This window comes from Gigantopelta aegis, chromosome 10 (genome assembly GCF_016097555.1).
Source record: "Gigantopelta aegis isolate Gae_Host chromosome 10, Gae_host_genome, whole genome shotgun sequence".
Taxonomy (NCBI): Eukaryota; Metazoa; Mollusca; class Gastropoda; order Neomphalida; family Peltospiridae; genus Gigantopelta; species Gigantopelta aegis.
This window is the reverse complement of record NC_054708.1, coordinates 74,621,425-74,641,413: the sequence shown is the minus strand read 5'-3', so window position 1 is coordinate 74,641,413 and position 19,989 is coordinate 74,621,425. Positions and strand designations below refer to the sequence as shown.

Below are 19,989 nucleotides of genomic sequence, written 5' to 3'. Positions count from 1 at the left end.
AGTGAAATTTGAAGATGAAAAATCTGTCCCTAATATTTGATAATTTGTCATACTTTGTGGTATACTTTGTATAAAACTATGCAGTTACGTTTTACTCTCAGAGTGTATGCGGCAATTGAGACGAAGAAGTATTCACATAACGAATGGTAAACTTTTGTTTATATAATTTTATACATTCATTTGATCACTAGATAGTAATTATATTAACACAGCTTCTTAGTGAATATATTCCAGCACCAACAAATATATATTTTTTATAGTGATGTAATATCCCAGCATAATGCATATTCTAACGTACACATCCAAATACACAAAATACTTTATAATAAAATATATTCCATATACTCCAAGTACAATGCTTTCTTGTGAAGTATTTTGTAGCACAATGCTTTCTATAATTTAAATATTTTACAGCACATTGCATCTTGTGAACTATTTTGTGGCACAGTTCTTTTATATGTACTTTTTTACTGCACATTGCATCTTGTGAACTATTTTATAGCACAATGCTTCCTTGATAAATGTTTTATAGCACGTTTGGCTTTTTAAACTACTTTACAGCACGTTGCATCTTGTCAAGTATTTTATAGCACAATCTTTTAGTGTATAGTGGTTTATTTGTTGTTGTTTTTCTTCACATCACATTGCATATTGTTATGTATTTCATAGCATGTTGTTTTCTATAATACAAGTATATTAAAACTCAATACTTTCTTTATTAAGTTTATTATAAAAATACTTTCTTCTTACAAAGTATATTACAACAATAGTTTTTATTAAAATATTTATAGCAATAGTTTCTTATAGAGTGTATAGCAACAATATTTTCTAGTTAAATACTTTACAACATATTTTTAAGTTAAATATATTACAGCACAAGGCATCTGGTGATATATACATTGTAACACAAACATTACTTTCTAGTAAAATATATTGAATAGAATTCTGCATTTGTGAAGTATATTACAGTAGTTCTTTCTAATGAAGTATATATTCCAACACAAAACCCTCTTTCAGTATTGTACCACACTAAATATTATGCTTTCACACGAAATGTAACTACAGAAAATAATCTTAATATATATATAATGTTTAATTTCATTTGAACTTATTTTCGTGCTTATATCCAATTAAGGTTCAAGCACGCTGTCCTGGGCACACACCTCAGCTATCTGGGGTGTGTGTCCAGGACAGTGGTTTAGTTGTTAGTGGTTAGTGAGAAAGAAGAGGGTGTAGTGAAGTGGTCTTACACCTACCCATTGAGTCATTAAAACTCGCTCTGAGTGGGAGCCGGTACCGGGCTGCGAACCCTGTACCTACCAGCCTTATATCTGGTGGCTTAACCATGACACCACCGAGGCCGGTATTTATAGGTATGACTGTACCAAATAAAATCCCATAGGCGACCATGTTAACGTTTGTGTTTAAAAACACTATATGCAATATATCAAGCAAACTATGACCCATAAATATCAGTACTACAACCCCTACCTCAAAGTATTAACTGAAGAAAATGGTACCTTTCGTGGCTCATTTTCGGTATAACCAGATGTCTCTACAACACCCCTGTTTTTGCACAAAATTTTTGTACTTTTTTTTACAGGTACGCCATACATGTTCCAAGCACAAGGCTACTTGACACAGTGGTACTAGATGAAATAAAATTGCATATATTTTTAGCCCAGATGAAACTATTTTTTTTTAGAACCAACACACTCATATTTATAACCAATCACAGGACTTGTGGTGTTAACTTCTCTATCAAAGTTTGGTGCACCTTGAACTTTGACCCAGTCGAAAATTATTTGGTTTAATGCTACCTATAATGTGTTTCCAGACAATACAACAAGGGGAGACAATTTAAGGAATATTTGAATATTAAGAATAGGGAAGACAATTTTTTAAATGTTTGAACCGCAATGTACTAGTAATATGAACTTTTTCACAGACATACATTAAAATATCAGTCAGTACTGGTAGCAGAGCACATATTGGAATGTGGAAAACCAGTCTACCAGTAACAGAAATGTATACAGACAGAGATATGAAATGAAGAAAAGTAAAGTTTGTTTATTGACACCTCAGCACATTTTTAATTATGGCTATCTGTTGTCTAACTTAAGGTTATTCTGACAATGGTCGAGAAACAGAGGTCACTGCATCCTGCTTTCCAAAATAAATGCATTCCATTTGAACAATCAGGTTAAATCAATACACAAATTTACAGTTAAAATCTTGTGCATTAAAGCAATATAAATATGTTCTCTTAGTATAGTTTTTTGTTATCTCTTTTATAACGTAATTATTTTTTTTTGGGGGGGGGAGATATATTTTTTGCAGATTACAGTTGCTACTGTTATAGGCATGAAAACAAACTATGCATGTATTACTAGGTGTGTATTACTAGGTGTGTATTACTAGGTGTGTATTACTAGGGTGTATTACTAGGTGTATTATGCATGTGTTATAACTGATCTGCTATCTTAGGGGTTCTAGAATTGGATCCAGATTTTGTATATTTCAGTATAATTATACCATGTGTATCGTAATTTTGTAGTGTGTTTTATGTGTTGTTGTTGTTTTTAATTTTAATTTCAATTTCAATTTTTATTAGTTTTTTTAATTTGTATATTGTTCTAGTTTATTTTTGTTATGTCCCACAACTTCTTTTTCTGACTTGAATTCCATCTCATGTTTTCCTGTTTTGGTACACATGTAGCTCCTTGTATCTGTCACCTCCACGTCCCAGTCCTTGTCTCCAAGAGTTGCATTACTTACATTATGGAACTTGTTTCCCTATAACATTAGTTAATGTTTATATAGTTATAACTTTTGATACACCTTAAAAATTTTAAACATATTTTAGTTTACATCAAGTTGTAAAAGGTGCAAAATCCTGCTCTAAATCAAAATGATAAATTGTTCATGTAAATCACATGCCGTTATAAACAGGAAGGAATGAAGGAACTGTTTTATTTAATGACACATTCAACACATTTTATTTATGGTTATATGGGGTCGGACATATGGTTAAGGACCACACAGATAATGACAGAGAAAACCAGCTGTCGCTACTTCATGGGCTACTCTTTTTGAGCAAGGAATCTTTTATATGCATCATCCCACAGACAGGATAATACATACCATGGCCTTTGTTACACCAGTTGTGGAACACTGGCTGTAACGAGAAATAGCCCAATGGGTCCATCAATGGGGATCAATCTTCGACCGACCGCACATCTAGCGAACACTTTACCACTGGGCTACATCCTGCCCCCTCTCCCCCCCCCCACCCTCCACCCGTTATAAACAGGGTTTTTTTTTTTTTTAATTAGCAGCATAGATGAAATCCAGATGTAGTTTCTATGGAAATAAAACCCTGCAGAGTCAGCATTCTGAGATGTAGAGCAAGATATAAAAAAAAAGCATAAATATGTTGTTATTAATGACAAATATGCTAGACTGAATTATTACTTTTTTCAATCAATACCGTAAAGCCAACAATATAAGCTGAGTCTTAACATACAGGCCAGAACCATGTTGAGAAGACGAAACACGTGTGGTCATTCTAGACTGGTTTTGTTGTCTAATATGTATTTGTAAACTCATCTAACCACTGTTAGCACCAGTCGGTCCATGAGGTAGGATGTAACCCAGAAGTAAAGCAAGGTCGGCTTAGAATCAATCCCCATCAAAGAAAGAAGTGTTTTATTTAACGACGCACTCAACACAGTGAACCCATTGAGCTATTTTTCATTCTAGGCAGTGATCCAAAGGTATGTGCTATCCTGTCTGGAATGGTGCATATAAAAGATCCCTTGCTACCAATGGAAAAATGTAGCGGGTTTCCTCTCTAAAACTATATGTCAGAATTACCAAATGTTTGACATCCAATAGCTGATGATTAATAAATCAATGTGCTCTAGTGGTGTCATAAAACAAAACAAACTAACTTTTAACAGTCAGTCCATATACTGTAAAACTGGATTAATATTTCAACATGAAAATACACACCACAGCACATAACTATTGGAATCTGCAGTGTGTCTGCAGTGGAAATAATTTATGCATATCAATTTCACAACTTGAGGTTGGGCATAAAGGATGAAAATATATGTGCATACATTGTTTTTCTGGTTTACTGTATAGTGAATGTACGGTAGTATCTGGACTTTGAGTTGTGGCCACAGCAAAGTGTGCTGGGGAAAAGAGTGTAAGTGATGATCCAGAACAGAAAGCTCTTATGATACATTAGTTGTGGTAATTGTTTTAATGTGCTCTTCATCAGCAGGTTTGTATGTAGTCTCACTGACAGGTTCAGGGAGGTGGGGAGGAGAGACAGAATGTGCCTGTCGATCTTCTATTTTGATGTTCAGTGGTTTTAACAAATATTACATTATATTCACAAACTGTTTGCTGTCGAAACACTGTTTAAACAGTAATAGAAAATGTGTGTATACCAGAAGTCATTTTCACAATCTATGGAGGGGAACCTTTTTCAAACAATCCTTAGTTTGGTGTTCTTTTTTTCCAAAGGTTCATGATGGGGAGATAACTATGTTGAACTATTCTGAAGATGACATACAGATAAGCGATCTTAGCCTTGTGTATGTTAATCTCTGACACATAATGAGAACTAACAACACAGTCTTTAGATGAGCATGCTGGACATACAGTAGTAATAATACTTCTGTAGTGGCAGATCAAGAGGATGGTCCAGGGGAGGTGTGCACCCTATACTGAGGGTTGAAAGGGTTGCAATAAAAACCCAGCATACAAGAGAGAGAACTCGCCTCGGTGGCTTTGTCTTTATGTCATCAGCCTTAACGCTGGTCAGTTTGGGGTTTTCACCTTGATCCCAGCTCCCACCAATTTCTCTAACAAGAATACCTAACCATTAACCCCTATCCTAGACAGATAGTTCAGATACATGTAGCTGCAATGTGTCACTAGGATGTGTCACTAAAATGTGTCACTAAGACAGCATTTGTTTTGTTGATACGTATATTCGTGCTTATATCCAGTTAAGGTTCAAGCATATTGTCCTGGACACACACCTCAGCTATCTGGGATATCTGTCCAGGTTAGTGGTTAGTTTGTTAGTGGTTAGTGAGAGAGAAGCGGATGTAGTGGCCTTACATCTACCCATTGAGTCGTTAAAGGGGATATCTGTTCAGGACAATGGGTTAGTGGTTAGTTTGTTAGTGGTTAATGAGAGAGAAGCAGATGTAGTGGCCTTACTTCTACCCGTTGAGTCATTAAACTCGCTTTGGGTTGGAGCCGATACCGGGAAGTGAACCTATAGGACCTACCGGCCTTAAGTCTGGTGGCTTAACCACGACGCCACCGAGGCCAGTAGGACAGTGTGTTTAACCTTAATTAGATACAGGCACAAAAATAAAGTTATAATGAATGACATGAAGTAGTTGATCTGATAACAGCTAGGACACAGTAAAATATAGCCTATCTGTAATACTGGACTACAGAGCACCATCTGTTTATTGATTGGGTTTTAGTTTCATTGTGAGTGCCTGTGTTGTTCACGTACTACCTGGTAGTGTATAAACAACAACAGTTTACTCACAACGGAAGTGTCGTGTCAAGGTTGGATTTATGAAAACAATTAAAGGAAAGGAATGTGGGTTTAGCAATACCCCAGCACATTTCTTCATTTTGGTGTAAGAAGTGCTTTGTTTATTTAATAATCACTACAGTTGGTCTAGAGACAAAAACAGCTGCTGCCACTACATAGCTACATGTATTCTTATAATTGGGAACGTTTAATAATCACTACAGTTGGTCTAGAGACAAAAACAGCTGCTGCCACTACATAGCTACATGTATTCTTATAATTGGGAACGTTTAATAATCACTACAGTTGGTCTAGAGACAAAAACAGCTGCTGCCACTACATAGCTACATGTATTCTTATAATTGGGAACGTTTAATAATCACTACAGTTGGTCTAGAGACAAAAACAGCTGCTGCCACTACATAGCTACATGTATTCTTATAATTGGGAACGTTTAATAATCACTACAGTTGGTCTAGAGACAAAACCAGCTGCTGCCACTACATAGCTACATGTATTCTTATAATTGGGAACGTTTAATAATCACTACAGTTGGTCTAGAGACAAAAACAGCTGCTGCTGCGTTTAATAATCACTACATAGAGACAAAAACAGCTACTACATAGTATGTATTCTTATAATTGGGAACGTTTAATAATCACTACAGTTGGTCTAGAGACAAAAACAGCTGCTGCCACTACATAGCTACATGTATTCTTATAATTGGGAACGTTTAATAATCACTACAGTTGGTCTAGAGACAAAAACAGCTGCTGCCACTACATAGCTACATGTATTCTTATAATTGGGAACGTTTAATAATCACTACAGTTGGTCTAGAGACAAAAACAGCTGCTGCCACTACATAGCTACATGTATTCTTATAATTGGGAACGTTTACGTGTAACTTCCCACAGACAGGACAACACACACCATGACCTTTGTGGAGCACTAGTCATGGTGAACACCCAGTTGGTCTGTCCACTAAATGGGATTTATCCTGCAAACCTGTCACCCATCAAGTGATCACTCTACTTACTGAGCCAAATCTCACTACCATAAAAGTTGTAATTTAGCTTATACCGTATTGTTCCTATTTGTAATGCCCGCGCGCGATGCAAAACACAAAGGGGGCGCGCTAATTAGAGTACTAGAACACGTTTCGTAATACGTGTGCAAAAATCCTCGTATCAAACTGTCAGTGCGTCTGGCTCGCTGAGACATCAAAAGCTTTGCCGCCGAGTCACTCCACCAGTGACGTTTTCTTGTTGAAATGACGTAGCGTACTGTACATTGTCAGCTGATTTATCGAAATACATGGTACTGTGCACGTAGGCATATACGGTGTCGGTGTAAATACCTACCGGTATGTTTGTACTTCCGGTTTTGAACAGCATTAACGGAGTGTCGTGCATTCATTCTGCGTGGAGATAACAGCGACATACATTTGATAAACGACATGTGTGACATACTGTTCGCCCATACTAGTGTCATAGTGCTTCACCTGTTTGGATTTTATTTGTTTACCGATTATAATCACTGCAAGTCGGCAGTCAGGTAAGCCAGTTTTACTATTTTACGGGTACCGTTTCATGATACATTTCTCGTGATCATAGGGGGCGCTTATATTAGAGGGGGCGCTACAAATAGGAACAATACGGTATGTATTGTACAAACACACACATATACATGTACACGTATATATCCATACAACACACACATACACACATACACACACACATACACATACACACACACATACACACACACACACACACACACACAACACACACACTCCTAGATACCCATTCAACATACCCATTGTCTGCAGTGGCTGAAATATTTTTATAATGTTATGTTTTATGTTTATCACTCATTCAAATTTATATGCAGTATGTAACATAAACATCACCTCGTGGAGAGGCATTTATATAGGCCTATCACCTGTTTGCCGATCCACTTCATTCATTTGAATAAATATTGTTTTTAAAAAATCAACATACACACAAACACATTGTACACACACAGGTCACATTCAGAACTCTACACACACAGGTGACACACTGAAAACTCTACACATACAGGTTACACACACAAAACTCTGCAAACACACAATATACACACTATTAATTGGGCTTCTGGCTATCCAGATATGGAACCCAGGACAGACATGTTCGAAACCTTCGTGGTATATCAGCATGAAAAAAGTCCCACACACATATAAATATGTTTGTCTACAAATTACTCTCTGACCCTGCTCAGGCAGATCTATTGTTAATGGGTCTTTTTGACTTGCTAATTACAGTCCCACGGTTCACCCATCAATTACTGACAGTCAATTAATCACTTCTACAGCTGTCAGCCAGTCCACATGATACACCTTTAGTCTCTCTCTCTCCTGATTTCTTTACAATTAATGACCAGTTGAGTCTGCACACTTTTGGTTGTTTCTACCACTGAGCGGTACTCTTGGTTAAGACAAAACACAGTACACTGTGTCAATAAGGCACACAGTTATTATTAATTGTCAGTGCATGTGGCCACAGTGACACAAAGTCTTTGTATCAATATGGCTGCCCAGTGTTGAAGATACATGAAGATGGTTCAATGAGTTGATTAATCAGTTGTTTTAATTGGGAAGCAGTGTTTTCATTGTAGTGCTGATATATGTGTGTGTATATATATATGACACTGCACACTTTAAGCACGTTTAAAAGCAGAAGGTTGATTCTGTATAGTGTTGTGCAGTTTTGAGGAATTAATGGATTTTTGTATTTTGTAATCCGCTTTTTATTGTTGGCACCATATTAGTAGTGTATAGTCTCACAATTGTCATTTATTTCCACAGAAGAAGAAGGATCAGTGGTTTATTCCCTCACAAAAAAAGGATCTACTCCCCTTTTCAATAGTAGCAATTTGGAAAACTTTATTTTCTTGTCTCAACTTGGCTTAGCAGGTTTATCATTATATAAGCTGCTCTAGTTTATTGTTGTAGTAATTTTAATGCCTTTTCACTTAAGAATCATTAACGGTATAAGCAGATAATACTTTCAACATGACTGGCTTTGATTGCTCATGAGTTTGGCCTGACTGTTGCAGAACAATACACCCCTCCTTGCACCTGAGATTGTGAATTAACTGTTATAATCTGCCACCTGTAAATGCTGATAATATCTAACTGATCTGCTGAGTGGTCATTTTCTTCATGTCTTGAAATATCCAATGACTGCAAATTATAATCACTTATCTTGGTTGTGATTTGTTTGAAGCTGATAGCTGTTATTAATATGTAATACAATTTTTGTTATGAATTACAGAAAGACATTAGTCCTTTGGTCTGTGTTTTCTGAATTGTGAGGGATGTTATTCCTTGGTGGATGTTTTCCAAGTTCTTGATGTATGCTTTCTGATTTTTGCTCAAAAGATAATATTCCTTAAGTCTCTTCTATCAAGACCTACAGCCAGTATTTTTATTTATTTGAAACAAGAGTCATTTGGTAGTGAAAATGGATCTGACTGATTCGTGGATGTATTTGAGTGACCGTTGGGTGGACATTATGAGTACATGGTCTCTGTTGAACAGTTCCTGGGAGATAATTGAATTATCAGAATCCTTCAGTTTGGATGAATCTTCTTCGTGTAGACAACTACCTGTTTCCTTGGAGACGTACCAGCAGGAGCTACTGTTTCGTTGGTTTGATTCACTGTCACAGTGGCAGGCGGATATCGGTAGGTCATGATTATAGAGCAACATGGTTCAGGAACAACATTATTCATTAATAGGTCACATGTCTTATGTTGAATATTGTTTTTCTCTTCTTTTTTTTACTGTGCATGACATGTTCTTGTTGTATTATTACACTAAATATTGTTAAGATTGTAGCATTTTTAAAATGACGGACCCTAGTTTTTAAGCACTGCGGCATATTTGTCACTATTAGAAGCATTTTTTATGAATAGAATAAGACATGACGTATATTTTATTTTTTAGATTATCCATTTTCATGCATCCAAAATGTCTCTTGCCATCCTGGTGTTTTTAATGCCACAAAATGCTTTTTTCTTATTTTAAAAACTCACATACATTTGTACCCCTGAGAAGTAACGGTTATGAAGACGAGCTCTAGTCTATTTTTAAGGATATTTCTCTGTTTTAACGTCACAGACTCTTGTTTGACTCTGTTGTAACTTTATCCAAATGTGTTACAGGTTTGTAGATTAACCAAACTTAGTGTCCATTTTCATGGGTTGAAACTAAGTTTGGTGACTTCAAACTAAACATGTTACATATATAAATCATTTGTATATTGAAGGGTAACAACCAGAATTCTGGCCACAGTAAAAAAAATTTAAAGATTTTGCTCCATAAAACATAATTTTAGTTACATCACAGTGCCATAATTGCTTAATATACATCTCATAATGCATTCTGGATGCTCATCATTTATAATGGATTTTCTTTCACATAAATAACAATTTTCAACTATTTTTGTACAATGTTGGATGATATATAGAACACGATAGTGACCCAGATACTTTTACCACCATAAATAACATTCATAATGGGATGAAAGTGTCATTAATAGTATTATGTAGCTAGACGGAAAATTACTGTTATTTAAACTTGGTTTATTAATTTTGCATATTTATTAACTTTATACATTGTTGTAGAATACAAAAAAAACAAAAACAAAACATGAACAATTTTGTCCAACATCAGAAAAGTAATTATAAATAGACAGAACAATAACAATGAAAAGTACCGTAACCTACTAACAAGATGCGAATGAATGTTCATCGATGCCCCAGCACAAAAATACACATTGGTTATTGGGTGTCACAAATGATAAGGACTAACAAGATACATGCATTGATTTATAAAACATATTTCTTAATTTAATTTATGACATATATTTTTGGGGTTAATTATCTCTATTGTTAACATGGGGCAGTTGACTGGGTGAATAGATGTATGTCGAGATCGAACTATAATTCGACAATATCGGGATGCTGCACATAAATCAATAAATAATAAAAACTGGTAGCAAGTTTTATTAGTCTATTTATTATCCCATGCTGTGGTTATTATTTTTTTTTTTACCTTTAAATTGTCTTTATGGTTAATACATAAAAAAGTATACCACTCCTTACTGTTATCAACATTACTTTAACTTTTTATTTGTTTGTTTAAAAGGACTATCCTGAGTTTGATACATTGTAAGAGTTTATCAATTAATAAAAATTTTGTAAATGACTAGTATTACATTTGTTTAGTATCTCTATATTCAAAATGTTTCTGACCGTCATAATATTTATAACTAACCCAAACCAGATTTGGTACCCCAATAATTTCATACATACCAAACAATATATAGATTAGGAAAAAACACACTGAATCACCGAGAAACATGTTTGATATACAACCACTACTTTTTATTTACAAAAATACCTTTAATATGCAATTACAGTCATTAAAAAGTCTTATTGGCTGACATCTTAACAATCACCCCAAAACTCAGGATAGTCCCTTTAAATTAAGCATAATTCTGTTTTAAAACCAGAACAGTTTTAAATTTATCACCAATTTATTTGTAAATACAATCTCTAACTAAAAAAATATTTATCTATCTAGTGTCATTTTGCATTTTTGCTAAATCATGACGACATACTAATACACAAAATTAGACTTTATTTAATAAATGTCTGGTATTTTTACAGTGCATGTACATGTATGACCTCTGGGTTAAAGGCACAATCCTGAGTTTGCGGCCTTTGATAAGATTTTGGTGACTAACAGAGACTTTTTTAATGACTGAAATTGCATTATTCCTGCATAAAATATCAGTGGCTGTATAATAAATGTATTTGTACTTGATAAAAGTTCTTTTTATTCCCTAATATATATTTTTTGTATGTATGAAATTATTGTGAGACCAAATCCTGTTCAAAATACTTACAACATTAAGATGATCAGAAACATGTTGAATATACACACACTGATATTCTAAACAAGAAACTATTCAGTATGCAATTTGTCATCAAAATATTAAATTTGTTGGAAGCAAACTCCAGACAGTCTGTTTAATAATGTGCCCAGTTCTGTCTTGTAAAGGTTAATACTGAATGCAAGGATATGCCAAATGATATTCATCATGAATATAACCAATATATGTAGACAGTAATTATTTTATTTAACCAACTACCCAGCAAGAATGGGAAAGATAATTGTTTCAGTGTGGTCATCGAAATCTCTTGTCAGTAAATATAGTGGTTGCAGAACAAAAATGTACAAATTTACCATATAGTACTGTATTTTAGTCCATTTGGTAAAATAGTGATTGCAGCAGGACAAAATCGTAGTACATGTATTTCAATACATGTGATAAAATAGTGGTTACAGGTAGAAATTGTAGATGTGTGTTTTCAAGACTTGGAACTTTATTTTGTGGTATGGAAAGCAATCTTTGCTTCTCGATCTTTGCTTTTCAGATTTTAAGCCAGAAGTTAGACTCCTAATTAGACATGTAGTGTAACATTTTTTAATAGACAAATATGACTGAGACAAAATCATGAGGTTTATATAATTTTTCCTGAAAATAAAATATACTCAATATACCTGTATCTCAAAAACTATAAAAATTAATAAGATGGAAAGCAAAACCTGCTTGAGAAGTTGATTATCAGAAAACGTATTGTGTATTTTGAATGGGATTTGCGGGCTGCCTCTTGTTAAATGTGTCTTGATTTCAGTTCTTCTGGTAATATTGTGTTTGTAGGACAAATTTGTAGAACTGGGCCCAATTTCAAAAAACATTGTAAGCCTAGTTTTGCACGTAAATGTAAATCTACGACTAAACCACAATTTTCATTACTATTATAGTTCAACAAATATAGTTAGAAAAACACATTTTCTTTTGTCTGTAAAATACTCCAGCTTCCGTAATGATGTAATTTTCTGCTTGAAATTGATGCCAAACATGAGCAAACACACGACCTGCTAGTAGCAGATGTAAACTTACATTGTTTAGTGAAATTGGCCCCTGTATTTTATTCAACCAGTAATGTAGAGTTTACAGAACAATTGTAGAATTATATTTTAGTCCAACTGGTAATATTTGTATAGTAGATTACTTTTGCTAGTGCAGGTGGTAAAGCATTGTAGAATTGTACTCTAGTCTATCTGGTAAAATAGTGATGCATGAAAAAAAGAGAAGTGTAAACATGTTTTTATGTCCGTTTGGTAATTAATATAGTGATGTAAAACAAAACTGCAGAACTGAATTAATTAATTGTAGTTAACAGTGCTGCAAATATTGACTGTGTAACACGTGTTGTAATACAAACATTTCATGTCTCAGTGTGTGGTTTAATACAAATTAGAACAGAGTCACTGTGACCTCATTACAAACCATTATCTATATATGTGTACAGTGAAACCTTTCAAAACTGAACCCTCTGTAAACCGGAATTCCCTCAAAACAGGAGGGTTTTTTTCATGGCCCCTTTTTGAAATATATGTTCAGAAGAGAATCTCTCTAAACTGGATACTTCTTAAAACCAGACTTTTTACTTGGTCCGAGGGTGTCCGATTTAGAGGGGTTTCACTGTACTTTTAGACACATCTACATGTTAATAATAAATAACTACACTCATGCATTCTGCATAAAACCTTTGAAACTCAATTCGTAATTTGTTTAATATCATTTTAAATTTCGCAAACTTTGTTTTCGTAAAAAAAATTAAACATGCATATTCTTGTAATAATTCTTTTATGGAATATTATTGTATACCAGTAATTAATTTCCATTATTTAAATATTACATGATCTTTGTTTTACAATTTAAAAACATGTAAGTTTATAGAGATTATTTCATCTGGTTATTTTTATAGAGGTGTTTAAACAAAAATAATATACAGTGAAACTCCTCTAAACCAGACACCTCAGGACCAAGTAAAATGTCTGGTTTTTAGAGATATCTGGTTTAGAGAGGTTCTCTTCTGTACAGATATTTAAAATGCCAAAAAACATCCGGTTTTGAGGGAAGTCCGGTTTACAGAGGGTCTGGTTTTGAGGGAATTCTGGTTTACAGAGGGTCTGGTTTTGATGGAATTCCAGTTTACAGAGGGTCCGGTTTTGAGGGAATTCTGGTTTACAGAAGGTCCGGTTTTGAGGGAATTCCGGTTTACAGAGGGTCTGGTTTTGAGAGGTTTCACTGTACATATATTTTCTCTAAGCAGATAATGTACAGTGTATGCTCATGAATAATACTAAACTACTGTTTATTTAAATACATTTGCCCTAGTGGTGTATTATAACAAAATATTATTGTGAAAGCAGTAAAGTATGCAGAATTATATAGAATATTAAGGTTATTATCCAGTCTTCCATTTTGTATGAAATGCATGTCCCAAGTGAAATAATGTTCATCTGTTACAAGCTTTAATGAGTGCCAATGGAAATTATTGCACAAGGGATATAAACTGAATACATAATGGCAGTGGGTTTAATGTCTTACTTGTTAACCATTGATCATGTTAAACATGCACACTGCCACTCAGTACAGTTAAGGAATGGATATATTGACAGCATGTGTGTTCAAAACTGATGACAAAGTGTGATGCTATTCACACCTTGCTGACTAATATGACATTTCACTTTAATAACAAAGATGTTTTGAACCATTTGGATATTGTTTACTATATTTTAACAGTCTCAACTGCATTAGGCCCAAAACACACTGGATCTGGTTCTGGATCTGGGTTTGGGTTTGGGTCTGGGTCTGGGTCTGGGTCTTGTGAGTAGGGTACCAGTCGAAAAAGAAGTTTGTTTTGTTTAACAACACTACTAGAGCAAATTGATTTATTAATTTTTGACTATTGGATGTCAAACATTTGGTAATTTTGACATATAGTTCTAGAGAGAAAACCCACTAAATTTTTTCATTATTATAACAAGGGCCCACCAATGGGGATCTATCCTAGACCGACTGCGCATCAAGCGAGCACTTTACCACTGGGCTACTTCCCATCCCCGTCCCCCGGTCGAAAAAAGAAACGTACAGAATTAATGTGACAAAACACACTTTGTCTGTGCTGACATGAATAGATCTGGCAACAGACAACATAAAACATGCACTCTGTTTTCACACTGCCAGACTGGCAGCTGCACAATGTTGGAACCTTACTTTTTTAATTTTTTAAATAAATAACAGGAAATGTATATATGAGGGGTTTAACTTGTTTTTTTTTTTTTTTGTTTTCAGTAAATTACATCTTAAATCACATGCACAAACAAAATTATAACCAAATAATTTCATTTACTAGTGCAGAAAAGTGGAAAAATGTATAGATGGTGACCAACAGGTAAAATGTACCAGTACAGTTACTGCATCTCTGTTTTGCACCCATTATTCTTTGAGGTTAAAGAATTATGTGTTTTCTTTGCTATTAATACCAATTGCAAAGTCTTTACTACAAAAACACCTGGATTGAGTTGTACAACCATCAAATGTACCTTTGTATAGATCCATATGGTATGTTTATGTCATATATAAATATCAAAATCATATTTCATTAGTAGGGTGTATAATATCATTTATAAGGTCTTACGTCTTCATTAGAGAAATTGTACTTCTACCCATACAACCATCAAATGTCCATTAGTATATGGCTGCATAATTATGGCATCAATGCCATTCACAAAGTCTCATATGTTTTTATTACAGAAATATCGAAAATTGTAGGTCTACCCACACAGCTATTAAATATCCATTAGTATGAATCCATATGGCATTTATGCCATTCTTAATGTCTTATTACAGAAATACCTGAATCATGTTTAACCATACAGCTATTAAATATCCATTAATATGGATCCATATGGTATTTACCCGACAATGTCTTAACTGTCTTTATTACAGAAATACCCGAATCATATGTCTACCCATACAACTATTAAATATCCATTAATGTGGATCCATATAGTATTTATGCCATTGACATTGTCTTATATGTCTTTATTACAGAAATCCCTGAATCATATGTCTACCCATACAACTATCAGATATCCATTAATATGGATGCAGATGGTGACCATTCACAAAATATTTTTGCCATTCACCATGTCCTATATGTCTTTATTACAGAAATCCCTGAATCATTTGTCTACCCATACAACCGTCAGATGTCCATCAGCATGGACTCTTGTGGTCCGAATGCCATCAACAAGGTGGGAAATCCTGGCGGTGAGTCTAGCAGTGGTAGTGCTGCCGACAGCGATGATATCTTTGGAGACAAGTCAAAGAGAAGGAAGTCGAAGGACAGCAGCTGGGGTCAGAAGTTGCGTTTGAAGATGCACATGGAAAATGACAGTGATAGCTACAATGAATCGGGGGTTTCCGAGGATCGCAGACACAGGTTTGAACGCTGTTGTATCTGTAGTAGTTAGAAGATCACCTATTTGTGTGCTTTTGCAGTGGTGAATCCAGGAAATATTGTGAGTGTAGGAGAGACTACTGGGGAAAAGGGTACATAGACCAACTCATCACAAGTACACTCTTATGGGGGTACTTTTTTTTCTTTTCTTTTGTCATTAAAACTAAATTTGTCACCAACATGCTGCTGATTGGCTACAGTAGTGGTATGATTGGCTACAGTAGTGGTATGATTGGCTACAGTAGTGGTATGATTGGCTACAGTAGTGGTATGATAGACTACAATAGTGGTATGATAGGCTACAGTAGTGGTATGATAGACTACAATAGTGGTATGATAGGCTACAGTAGTGGTATGATAGACTACAATAGTGGTATGATAGGCTACAGTAGTGGTAAGATAGACTACAATAGTGGTATGATAGGCTACAGTAGTGGTATGATTGGCTACAGTAGTGGTATGATTGGCTACAGTAGTGGTATGATAGACTACAATAGTGGTATGATTGGCTACAATAGTGGTATGATAGGCTACAGTAGTGGTATGATAGGCTACAGTAGTGGTATGATTGGCTACAGTAGTGGTATGATTGGCTACAGTAGTGGTATGATTGGCTACAATAGTGGTATGATCTCAGCTTAAAAGATGGCTTGTTAGTATTCAGGATGGCTCATTAAGTTGAAGAATGGCTAATTAGATTGAAGGATGACTCTTTAGCATGAAGAATGGGCTCCTCCAAAATAGAAAAACAAAATCAGCAGTTATTTCTCTTTTATTAATAAGCATCAATCTAAAGCAGTTTGGTTCAACAACAAATGAAGCCTGTGTAATAGATAATATTATATTTGCAATAATGCGTTGAATTTGATTGTAGGTGTTATTTATTTGCCAACATATATTGCCCATATATAGATAGAGATCTGTGTAAAACACAAAAGCTTTTGAGTTACACACCTTCAGTAATATTATTACTTTAGGTTAATATTGCACAGCTAATTACACATGCTGTTCTCATTTAACATTTCATTATAATAATTACCGTGTACAATTTTTATATTGCAACCTTGTGTACTTGGCTTGGTATGCAAATACTTTAACCCCTTTTCTGTCACTAATAAATCAGCTACATGTAGTAATAATAAAGTTATAAAAATAATAATGCATATTATTATAATCAATGTAATCAGTTTATGAAGTTATAATATAATATATAGAGGATTCGTCACGGGTATATTTTAATATGGAAAATATCAACCGAGTCTATGTTAATCGGTATTTATCAAGGCTCTACCGAGACAAATACCGATTAACTAGATAAGGTTGATATTTTTCATATTAAAAAACATGAGTTTATTGTACATTATTTATCTTATAACACTTCTAAAATAACATTTTAATTAAATTTTTAGTAAATCACAGTACTAAAGTCGCCTCCATCTGTAATATGACGTCATCACGATTAGCACAAATTAGTTTGACGTCGCATATTTTAACTAAATCTTTGAAAACATTATACTCAGGTAAACAGGTCTTGTTGGTTTGTAAGCAAATGACCCATCCATAGCAACATATTACCTAGAGACCTTGCAAATTTGCATACCATTATTAACCGGGTTAATACACTAAAATTATCACATGAGTTTATGACATGGATATCATGGGTAATTAATAGAATTATATTGAATATTGAATAATATTATATTGTAACTTCATAAATTCATGGTCTTGAATTCTAATAACAACACTTGGTAGTAGTAATAATAAAGTTATAAAAATAATTATTCATATTATTACAATCAGTGTAGTCAGTTTTATGAAGTTACAATATAATATTACAGTGTGCTGAAAGATCTCTCTTCCTGAAATGTTTACATTTTCTGGACAGTGTTTAATATTGATTTAACTCAACTGATAGTCATTACATAAGTTGTCGTTGTTGTTTTTTGTATTTTGATTTATTTTTATTTTTTTTGGGGGGGGGGGGGGGGGGGGGATGAGTGTGTGGGATACCAGAACTATATATTCTGTTATCAAGATTTTTGCCCACAGCTTTAGAATTTTATGCACATGTATTTTGAAGTTATCCTATAGTACCAACAGTCTTGAAAACAATTCTTGGTCAGAATTTAGAAGGAGTTGTAATTATAGTAGAAATCTGATAACTAAAATATAAAAAAGTAAATGTCAGTATTGTCCAATTTCACTGACATGTAATCATTCCAACAGCATTAAATTGAATGGCTATACTGTTTTTTATATCAATATTGTCTGTCATCTTGCTTTATATGACAATATCTGTTTTTACATTTATGGATCAGGGGTGGGAATTCTCCTTGGATCATAGGTTTTCCTCTCATGGAACATTGTGTTTCCTCACATTTTAATCGTCCTTGTCCCCGGACTCCTCTAGATTTCCTCTTTTTTACAGTTCACCACCCCGGACCCCTCTTGATTTCCTCTTTTTTACAGTTCACCAATTCCCACCCCTAATGGGTAAAGGTCCTAATATTGGCTTAAGCCTGTCCAAAATTTTTTACTGCCATTAAAAAGTTACAATGAATATTATTTAAAACAACATTGTTGTAGTTCATCGATTCCTATGCCCATTTCGTGACAGTATAACAACATAGCACCTGTTGCCGTTCAAAGGTTTGAATTTTGTAAAACATATTCACAAAGTAAGTCAGTTTGGGCTATTAATTGTTTAACTGGTTCTGTTGCTTATTATGAATATTTTATTATGAATATAATTATTTATTTGTGTGTCACTTTCTAGTTCTCTGTCTGCATCCAGTGACTCCGCCATTGACACCCAGGATGCAGTTGGAAGAGTTATGGAACTTGAGAAAGATCTAATGTGAGTATTGAAACTTGTGTTGGTTGAAAAAGAAAGGAATATTTGTTTAAGGACCCTCGACGCACACCCTGCCCGCCCCGCCTGCCCTGCCTCACTCTGCCCCACTAATATTTCCATTTAAAATACCATCATTATCTGATATGTATGTAACTTTTGGACAAAAAACAAGACAAAAACTTTTGGACACCTCAAGTAAAAGAGCACAACTTAATCCGTATTTAAGATGATATTTACATACCGGTATATAATATATGTTAGATATCTAACAATCATAGATTAAAATATGCTGATGTATTTTCCCTTTCCAGTAAATGAAATAGAACAGGTGTTTATTTATATACCATAAATATAACACGTGTATACATTATTAGTTCTGCATATATAAACATTCCTTATAAATAGAGTATATTCTTCTATAATAATTTTGCACTTCCAGATTAAAAAAACAACAGAGATAAAACTTAGCAAAAAACTCTGGAAAAACTTTGGAATTAAAGCAATTCCTTGTTTTTTTAAATATTCAGTCAGTTATCTGGACTGCTTTTAGTCTTATCTGTATGTAGGCTAAAGCTATGTTTATTTAAGAATAGTTTGTAATTTATTCTGAATTTATTAATTTATAACAGTCACAAATAACAAAGTGATTTTATACTAACTTTGTGACTGTTATACATCGATAAATGCAATCAGAATAGAGTAAATCATATAATGGTGGGAAGTCTGTAATTATGTATGTATGTCTGTGTGTGTGTTTCTGTGTGGGTATGTCTGTGTGTGTGTTTCTGTGGGTATGTCTGTGTGTGTGTTTCTGTGTGGGTATGTCTGTGTGTGTGTTTCTGTGTGGGTATGCATAGGTGTGTGTTTCTGTGTGGGTATGCATGGGTGTGTGCATGCGTGCGTGTGGCTAGTGATTTAATAAAATGTGGAAATGGACAGTGTCAATTTGACGTTTTGTTCTCATAATGTATGATTATGAAAGAAATATGTGTTTGCATGGCGACAGGTTTTTTCCAAATGTCATTTTGGGGCTAGTTATATTTTGTCATCTTCCAGTGTGCACTGTAGCATGTGGATACAACACATTGGGTGATCAAAAGAATTTTGTCTGAATCTGGAGGATCAAAAG

The 19,989-nt window shown here is 34.3% G+C and overlaps 1 protein-coding gene across 8 annotated transcripts in view; it reads left to right on the top strand.

The window, feature by feature from the left end:
* Positions 1–19,989, top strand: part of LOC121384163 — a 183,981-nt gene that overhangs the window by 97,975 nt on the left and 66,017 nt on the right. For 6 of the 8 annotated variants that reach the window (XM_041514419.1, XM_041514425.1, XM_041514421.1 and 3 more), the window contains 3 exons: positions 102–146; positions 15,718–15,988; positions 18,783–18,863. In XM_041514419.1, coding sequence (XP_041370353.1) covers positions 102–146; positions 15,718–15,988; positions 18,783–18,863 — 397 coding nt within the window. The remainder of the gene's footprint in view (positions 1–101; positions 147–15,717; positions 15,989–18,782; positions 18,864–19,989) is intronic. The other 2 variants (XM_041514427.1, XM_041514424.1) reach the window with 1 other exon arrangement.